The 9,102-nt window shown below is 36.1% G+C and overlaps 1 protein-coding gene across 3 annotated transcripts; it reads right to left on the reverse strand.

Moving 5' to 3' along the window:
- Positions 1-421: 421 nt before the first annotated feature.
- On the reverse strand, positions 422-8,036 carry LOC100975953 (E3 ubiquitin-protein ligase Topors-like). Of its 3 annotated transcripts, XM_055117786.1 has the most exons (3): positions 7,938-8,016; positions 6,935-7,011; positions 576-3,219 (listed from the first exon to the last, which is right to left on the reverse strand). In XM_055117786.1, the coding sequence occupies exon 3, from the start codon at positions 2,572-2,574 to the stop codon at positions 763-765; it is 1,812 nt and encodes a 603-aa protein (XP_054973761.1). In that variant the 5' UTR covers positions 2,575-3,219; positions 6,935-7,011; positions 7,938-8,016; the 3' UTR covers positions 576-762. The 3 variants fall into 3 exon arrangements, with proteins under 3 accessions (XP_054973760.1, XP_008959710.2, XP_054973761.1); XM_055117785.1 differs by lacking the exon at positions 6,935-7,011 and having other exon boundaries at positions 422-3,219; positions 7,938-8,030; XM_008961462.4 differs by lacking the exon at positions 6,935-7,011 and having other exon boundaries at positions 428-3,088; positions 7,938-8,036.
- Positions 8,037-9,102: the final 1,066 nt, after the last annotated feature.

Raw genomic sequence — 9,102 nt, forward strand, 5'->3', positions numbered from 1 at the left:
TTAAATAACTGATATGGTCTGGCTCTGTGTCCCCATCCAAATTTTATCTTGAATTGTAATCCAAATTGTAGTTCCCACATGTTGGGGGAGGGACCTTGTGGGAGGTGAATAGATCATGGGGGCAGTGCCCCCATGCTGTTCTCATGATAGTGAGTGAATTCTCATGAGATCTGGTGGTTTTATAAGGGGCATTCCCCACCTTTGCTCTGCACTTCTCTCTCCTGCTGCCATGTGAAGAAGGATGTGTTTGCTTCCCCTTCCACCATGATTGTAATCTTCCTGAGGCCTCCCCAGGCCTGCTGAATTGTGAGTCAATTAAACCTCTTTCCTTGATAAATTATCCAATCTCAGGCAGTTCTTTATAGCAGTGTGAGAACAAACTAATACAATAAGACATGTGTTTAGTAACATATGAATAACTTGTGTTAGGAAACTTATGCTTTTATTGTCAGTATAATCTTCAGGGTGTTTGGAACTTTGAGAAGTCAATCTTTACAGTTAAATCTAGGAACAAAAAATAAGTCAAATATTTTAATAATTGATTTCATAAGAAAAAAAGTAGGGAGAAATATTTACATATATGACCAATTTAATGATTTGCATTTGTCTCCAAAGTCAACTTTGAATTTAATAACCAGGCTTTTACTTTCAGTTATAAAGCGATGTGATAAATCTTTTCAGTAATGTTTTTAGATTATATTCATACTCTTTGAATGTATGAATAACTAGCTTGGTGGCTAGTTTAGTAGACTGATTTGACTTTTAAAACAATTTGCACCAATGTTTCTGATAGTATGTCTCTTTTGTATTCTTTCTTGACCCAGTAAATATTCTGAAGATTCCAATGCTGTTTTTCGTGGATTTGCCTCCTGCAGGAGGGTGCACACTCAGACCACTCGTTTGTCTTATATCATCCAGATTGCCCAATTCATCACTGACATCCTCTGTGGTGTGTATATCTGAATAATGGCATTTGGTTTTTCTGTGCCTAACTGCTCTGGTTCTTCTAGCTCTAGGAAATGTAGTTTCTTGCTTTATCTCCTGTTTACTTGGGGATCTGTGTTTCTGGAGCTGTAGGCATGTGGGACTGTTACAGCGTCTTCCTGCTTGGGAAGTACCTTCACTTTTAGAAGCACACTTGGGTCTCTTCCCAGCAGTTGAAGAAAGCTTCACGTATTGGACTGTGGTTGAAGATGGCCTGCCACAGTCTGATTCATTGCCATGGGCATGCTTGTCTTTTGAGGGCTCACAGCATATATTCTGGGTGAAGTGTTCACTTCTGTGACTTCCTCTCAGAGAGAGATTACTCGATTCTCTGCTTACAGATCTCTTTCTAGATCCAACACACCAGGATTTGGATCTGTGAGTATTGGACCTTGATCGTCTTTGGATTCTTCTCCTGGAGTGTGACCCAATTTCTACAAATTGGGAGGGTTGTCTACACTTTATCCTCTTTTTTCTGAAAGAACTCAGTTTCCTGCCATCTCTCTTAGGAGAAAAGGCATTTTCTGAAATGCAACTCCAAGAGGGGTCTCTCTCTCTGGATTTGCAACTTTTCAAGGATCTTTCTCTGGACAATCTTTGAAAGGTCTTTGGTGAAGAATCTGAGTATTTGTTATTGTCTTCTTCTTTTTTCTGAAAGTTTATCTTCTGGCCAAGGCTCAAATCCTTTCTTTCTCTTAAACTATATTTCTGTGGTTGCACCTGATTAGAAATTGCTGGGGTACTGAAGGTGTGTGCAGTTGTGTCACTCTTTCCCAGATCATGGACATGATCAGGAAACAACTTTATCCCTTCTGTCTTTTTCTCTTGAACTTTTTTTTTGCAATTCAGTAGGCCTGGGCACCTTTCCCTTGGAGTAGCCCACTTCTGGAGTATATTATTCATAGAAATGATGCTTTTGTGGTCACCCGATTCTGCTTTGTCTTTGATTCCACCATAGATTTTGCTTACTGTTTTATCACAGACTGGTGGGATTTCAGATTTCTTCAAGGAAGAGTTACCATTTGGAAACTGTTTCAAGCCTGACAGGGGCCTCTCCTCTTTATTCCATTGACCCTGGGTATTTTTAGACTGCTTTGTATTATGTTGAGATATCAGTAGACTGTGATCCTTAGGCAGAGGTGAAACAGGAGCTGATACAAGGGGCTTCTTGTTTACACATGGTGAAGCAGCAGAGCATTGATAGATGGCTTGCTGGTCATAGGTCTCCATGTTGTAAGGTGAATGAACAAAACTAATAAACTCATGTAGGAAATGGTGGGTGTGTTGTAAGAGATAAGGTTCCAGGAGGTGAATGAAGGACTCACTGTCCAAGTCATATTCTGTCATGTGATGGAGGATGGTGATTAGGATGTTCTTCACTGTGTAGCCATAATCTCCATAAACAGCTGTTAGTTCCCCTTCCAGCCAGGGAACCAGCCGGTGTAGGCAACCTGGGTTTCTTTTAAAATAATTAGCTGTAAAGTGCTTTTGAGGTTTGTAGCCTCGAATATGCGTCACCGAAATTCCAGAATAATACAGAGCTCTTCTGAAATTCATAACCACCTGATCTCTAAAGTAGCTCAGAGACATGGAGTTTGGTTGAACTTCCAACTATCCCCAAACTCCCTCAGTAACTCATGGATAGTCCACTCTCTCAATGGCTTGATTTTCCTTTTGATATCCTCAAGGCTCAAAATTAGGTGATTGTTTTGAGAAGACCCCACATAGCTTTCCTCATCTGAGGGAGGAACTGCTGAGTCTTCTTTGTTACCACTCTCTGCCTTGGTGGGACAACACTGAGAAGGAAAGCACTGCATGCTAGAAGAAAGCATGGATTTATTCCTTGATCTTGAATGTCAAGAGCCATTACCACTCTCATTGGAACAGGTGTTCCAATCAGACTCATTCGGAGGACCCTCCAAACAATTAGGACACTCACACTCAGATGAGAGATCTAATGACATTGCTGTTATATTGGATTATATTTCACAGTTGAATACGAGAAAAATTGGCTCAAATCAATTCCTCACTTGCCATGAAAAATGTCTTTTAAAAGCACTCCATTCATGTTTTCATAATACATTTTATCTCCATGGAATAAATGCTAGAATAAAGTTAAGAAACAAACTATTCCTCAAATTAATAATAATGTGCTCATAAAACCCAATGTAGATAAGGCAATGGGGATACAGGCATAGATTTTCTTTTTCTCTCTTAAATTAGTTGTTTTAAACACTGAAAAGCAAATTAGAAATAAACATCAAAATTTAAGTACCATATTATTTGACTTAGCAATTCTAATTCTATAAATTTAATCTAGCTGTTGGAACCATATATATGTAACTTATATATATGTTTGTGTGTGTGTGTGTATGTTGACTTTGTTTTTGTAATAACAAGAAACTGAAAACAACTTAAATATCCATCAGTAGGGGACTTGTTAAATAAATGATATTTCATTCATAGTATTTAATATTATGCATCCATTCAAAACATGAAGCAAAGTACATGTTAATATAAGAAGATTGATGAATAAATTTGTTCTTTTTTTCTTTCTTTTTTTAAATTATATTTTAAGTTTTAGGGTACATGTGCACAATGTGCAGGTTTGTTACATATGTATACATGTGCCATGTTGGTGTGCTGCACCCATTAACTCATCATTTAGCATTAGGTATATCTCCTAATGTTATTACATTTTTAAATGAAAAAGTTTATATAGAAGTATGAAAGACTGTTATAAACTCTTAAACAGTAAGCATTAATTTCTGTTAGTATTGTGAACTCGAAACCTGAAAAACTTTTCTATTAGGAATAACAAAATAATGCTAGCTATAATAATTATGTATATATACACACACATATATGTGACTGTGTGTGTGAAAGTGTGTGTGTGTGCGTGCATGTATGTGTATGCTAAGTTGAGAGGAAATAAGCAAAATTGCCAGACATTAAAGAACCAGAGATAAATAGGAATCCAGAAAAGGAAGTGAGTTCTAATACCGCTAGTTACCCATATCTGGTGTTCTTGAGCTTTAATTCTGATAGAACTGATAGTTGTAGATGATCAGAGACAAAGAATGGACTCTGCTGAAGGTTAAATATTTAATAGGAAACCCCTCTGTAAGTTTGTGTATCCAAATGTTTACAGCCTCACAAAAAGGCGAATTTGAAAAAAAAGCAATATCCCACAAAAGAGTCAACAAGAAATCTTAGAAGAGCTATAACTAGAAACAAGTAAGTGTGTTTGCAGACTAAATTTAAACAATCAGTTTTCTTAAAAATCTCAAGAGGATAATTTATTTTGAGTTCCATACTGATCCCAGGCAACTGGTATAGGCAAACCCAAATTTTCTCTGGAGGAATGCAGCTTAAACCCAGGTTTCATGACACATTTCCCATAAATTAGTTCACAATCAAAAATCACCACCAACAAAAGAAAATTGGTCATCATATGCATAAGTCCACAGAAATAACAGAGAGCAAATTTGGCACCTAAAAGAATTGCAAAATGATACACTGAATATGTTCAAACAAATAAAGGTGTTTTAAAAGTGTTATCAAAAAAGAGTGTATAAAACATGACAAAAGGGATTTGAAACATAACCAGATAGGATTTCAAGAAATAAAAATATAAATGTTGAAATTTTAAAATGAATGAATGAAATAAACACAAAATAGACATAGATGAAGGGAGTTACCAGTACATTAAGATGGAGATCTGAAAGAATGCATAGAATGCATCACAGAGAGAAAAAGAAATGGAAATTTGGAAGATAAAGACAACTTTTAAGTGAGACTGTTTAAGATGTTTAGGAAATAATAGAGAAAATGAAGGAAAAGTGATATTCAAACAGATCTATTTAACAACTTTCTGGAATGTGTAAAATATGTAAATCATCAGTTTCAGAATTATGATAAATTCCAAGTATAATAACTAAAAAGAAATCCCCTCTAAAATAGATCAAAGTAAAACTGTTGTACACCAAAGAAGAAGTGACTGCCCAGTTGTAATTATATAAATCAAACAAAAAAAGAATATGTCTTCAAAGTACTGATTAAAGCAAACTTGTCATCCTAGAAATATATATCCAGTGAAAGTGCCTTTCATGGATTAGGTCAAAATTTGAATTTTGAGAGAAAGACATTTGTGAGAAACTAAACCCAAAAAAAGTTAAAGACCAACCAATCCTTTCTAAAATAACATGTGAAAGATGTAGTTCAGAAGGAAAATTATACAAAAATGACTACAGAAGGAATTGATGAGATGAAATACAAAATGATAAACAAAAATGGTAAACATATGGATCAATCTAAGCAAGACATGTATAAAACAATATTATAAATGTCTATATTGTGGGATTAAAATGAAAATAAAGCTCTAAATATTAAAAAAATAAAAGTTGGAAGGTAAGTAATTGAACTCAAAACATTTTAAAGTTTTTGTTTTATTATGAAGAAAGCTTAAGATATGTATTAAATTTAGACAGTTAAATATGTACATTAAAATGTCTACAATAATCACTAAAAGAAATGGGCTACATTCAAACTTGTAATAAGGAGAGACAGTGGAATTAAAGAGGAAAACATCAATGAAATTCAATATAAAAATAAAATAAGCAAATCAAATAATGAATAAAATAGAATTTCATATGTAAATTTTAAAATAATAAATATAAAATTTAAATGGACATTCTTATGGGGCAAAACTATTTGTAAAGAAAGCAATGGAATTGACAAACCCTGAAATGAAGATAGTGTTTCCTACCAGGTGTTAGAGAGGGAGATAAATGCCATCAAGAAGAGACATGCAGAGGTCTTCAAAGGTGGTAGATGTGTTCTATTCCTTAGCCAAGGGGGTGGGTATTATGCATTTACTTTATTGTTACTATTTAAAACTTATGTATGTTACACATCTTTTGTATTATTTAATATTTAATTAAATTTTTAATTCAAGAAAGATATACACAGCATAAGTTTGGATATACAAAGAAAATTTCTGGACAGCTATACAAAAGATGCCAGTATAGATATAGGTGGTTTAATTTGATGTAAGGACAGGAAAACAAAGCTTACAAGTAGTTTCCAACTTATACTCACAATGTAATTTTTTAAACCATTCACATGTATTTTTTTCTAATTAAAAAACTAGCTAAAAATAAATCATATATCACATAAAATCATCTTGAAATCTTAGTCTACACATTTTGAGCATTTTGGGCTGACATGTTTGATGAAAAATTGCTCACATTTTTAATAGTCAATATTTTTCACTTAGTCTGACCTCTTGTTATCTTTGACATTTTTCCATGATGGAATCTAGTTTTTTTATTTTTATTTTTATTTTTTGAGACAGAGTCTCACTCTTTCACCCAGGCTGGAGTGCAGTGGCGCCATCTTGGCTCACTGCATCCTCCATCTCCCAGGTTCAAGCAATTCTCCTGCCTCCACCTCCTGAGTAGCTGGGGTTATAGCCACCTGCCACCATGCCCCGCTAATTTTTGTATTTTTAGTAGAGACAGGGTTTCAGTATGTTGGCCAGGCTGGTCTCGAACTCCTGACCTCAAGTGATCTGCCTGCCTTAGCCTCCCAAAGTGCTGAGATTACAAGTGTGAGCCACCGCACCTGGAAAACTTCTAGTTTTTTAAACTCATGGAATAGTAGAGTTGGAAAGAACTTCAGAGATCATATTGTGTAGTAGTTTTCAAGACTTTTGAAGGCAAAGAACTCTTGTAATAAAATCATACTGTGCAACACATTAAACATAATTCAGTCCTATCTCTACCTCCCAACTTCCTCAGCACTGCCCACCTCACCCTATGCATGGTTCTCCAATATAGCTCCACCAAATTATTAGGGTCACCATGGAGTTTAGGTTTACAAAACTCTTGTCTACTTCACATTTAACTAGTGCAGAAATCTCCTATATAACCCCATGGCAGATTGTTACCTGGTTTCTGTTCCAATTCTTCCTCACAATTTTAGGTATTCTTAGACATGGTTCATTCTGTTTCACTGCAGCTTGGTCTAAGGATAAAGAAGTTTTTCCTTGCTGCTAGCTAAAATCTTTTGTTACATAACCCCAAATTATTAGCCCAAACTGTGTCCTGGTTCTAATTTCCCATTCTTCTCCCTAGCCACACTAATCCCTTCCACGAAACTATGAGAGCCTCTCACATGTGAAGGCAGTTAGCTTATGGCCCCACACAACACAACCCTCTGACCCTAGCAACTGGGGTCTCTGTCCTGGCCTCCTCAGTTTGAAACTACCTTAGGACCTCTTCCATCTGTGCCCTTTCACAGAGGGGAGGAGCTCATGAAACCAAAAGTTTAGGCTATCTGTACTCCCTCTTTCCCATAGATGATCCTTCTGTTTTCTAGAACTCCTAAAGTTCTTGCCTAAACAGTCCTTCTAGGGCTTGCACTAACCTCATTCCAGGTCCATTCTCAAGGGCAGACCACATGGTCAATGTATACAAACCTAGACTAGAGAGATGGACATGAGGTGAGTGGATGGAATTTGTGAATGGAGACTGGAGTGCAAAAGGCTACTTATGATGCTACATATAAAAGGGACAGGATGCAGATAATGAGGTTTTCCATTTGTACTTTTACCTCACCCCCCACAAATATTAAGAGCAAGCCTACTCTCAAAACTTTTAATTTTCCAATCTTTTCATTTCTACTGCCTTCAAGCTCATTTTTATGATAGCTAATCCAATTCCTGCTAATACTAGGTTGCCAGATTAAAAATAGCCCGTGTCTAGATCCCTCCAAGTTAAACAGTTTTAGTGAATTATTAACTTTTAAGCAAATATAGCCAAGCTGATTGCCTAACTTCCATCCCTTCTGTTGAGGTTTCAAGCCATCCTTTCCAGAGGTAATGCTTTCACCAAGTCTTCATTCACCTTGAAAGTAAAAATGACAGAAGTTACATTATTTAGCAAATTTACCTCATGGAGGATTTGGACATATCCACAGTGATCTGAGCCTTAGCTTGCTGGATTAATTTGGTTGTAGTGGATCACCTCTGTTTTGTTTGCCTTAGAGACAGAATTTAGAACACAGGGCAAGTTCTGCTATGGTCTAGGCAAAGAGAGAGCTCCAAGATTTCCATGAAGCTTGGCATATTTTGTTTCCCAGCACTGTCCCAAGTGCATTTAAGACGCAATCCTGAATAAAATGGGATTCAAATCCATGACTTAGAGGTTGCCAGAACTCTTTGTTTTAGTAGACCAATCAGAGCCAGTGTTCTAACAAGTAGTCTGATTCAGAAGAGAGCAACAGTGCTTGGTGGAATATCACTTTTCTTGATGAATGAATTCTCCAAAGTAAAAGTTGCTGGTGTCCTATTAATATTTGGATTTAAATTATTTAATAAGAAAATTGTCACTTTCTATTTAAATGAAAGATATGAATAAACCTGTTAGCATGTATGCGAGGTGGGTTAATCAACATCTTGGTTGTTTGCGTACCAAGATTTTGGACTCAAAATGATACAAATTTGTTGATTATTTTTTCAGGGCCTTTACTCATCCATGGCTAAATACCAGTTAATACAAAAAACACAATTGGAAGGTCACTCAAAATAGAACATTTTTCTTTCCTGTTGCTTTTATGACTGATAAGCTCCCTTGAAGTTTAGTCATGCTTACCCAGGTTATTCAACCTCTCTCAGATCCAGAACAAAAGCAGTTTAGCTCACAGGATATTTGGAGGGATTATATGAGCTACTCTGTGTTAGTGCTTGGCATCTAACAACAGTTCAATAGAACAGACATTTTAATATTATTTCTAGTGTGCTTCATTGAGAATGCCCAAGACAGTACATCATCTTTTATAAAAATTGTGTTTTGTGTGATTTTTTTTAACCCAAAATTGATACCAATTCTGCTACCTCTGTACATTTTAGGCAAAATAGAACCACATATCTTCATACCTGTGTCAGCAGAATGCAGAGGAAAGAAGAGTACAGAAGTGAGTTTTTGTTCTAACAGTACCCCCAGCACATACACATATGCTCCCTGAACCTCAGCTTACTTATCTGTGAAATGAAGCTTGTAGAAAGGTTCAGGCCAGGCGCAGTGGCTCACGCCTGTAATCCCAGCACTTTGGGAG

Source organism: Pan paniscus, chromosome 11 (genome assembly GCF_029289425.2).
Source record: "Pan paniscus chromosome 11, NHGRI_mPanPan1-v2.0_pri, whole genome shotgun sequence".
In the NCBI taxonomy this organism is placed as follows: domain Eukaryota; kingdom Metazoa; phylum Chordata; class Mammalia; order Primates; family Hominidae; genus Pan; species Pan paniscus.

What these genes read in the sequence shown, in the direction of transcription:
- LOC100975953 (XM_055117785.1), bottom strand. Translation starts at nt 2,574, where the DNA reads ATGTCTCTGAGCTACTTTAGAGATCAGGTGGTTATGAATTTCAGAAGA.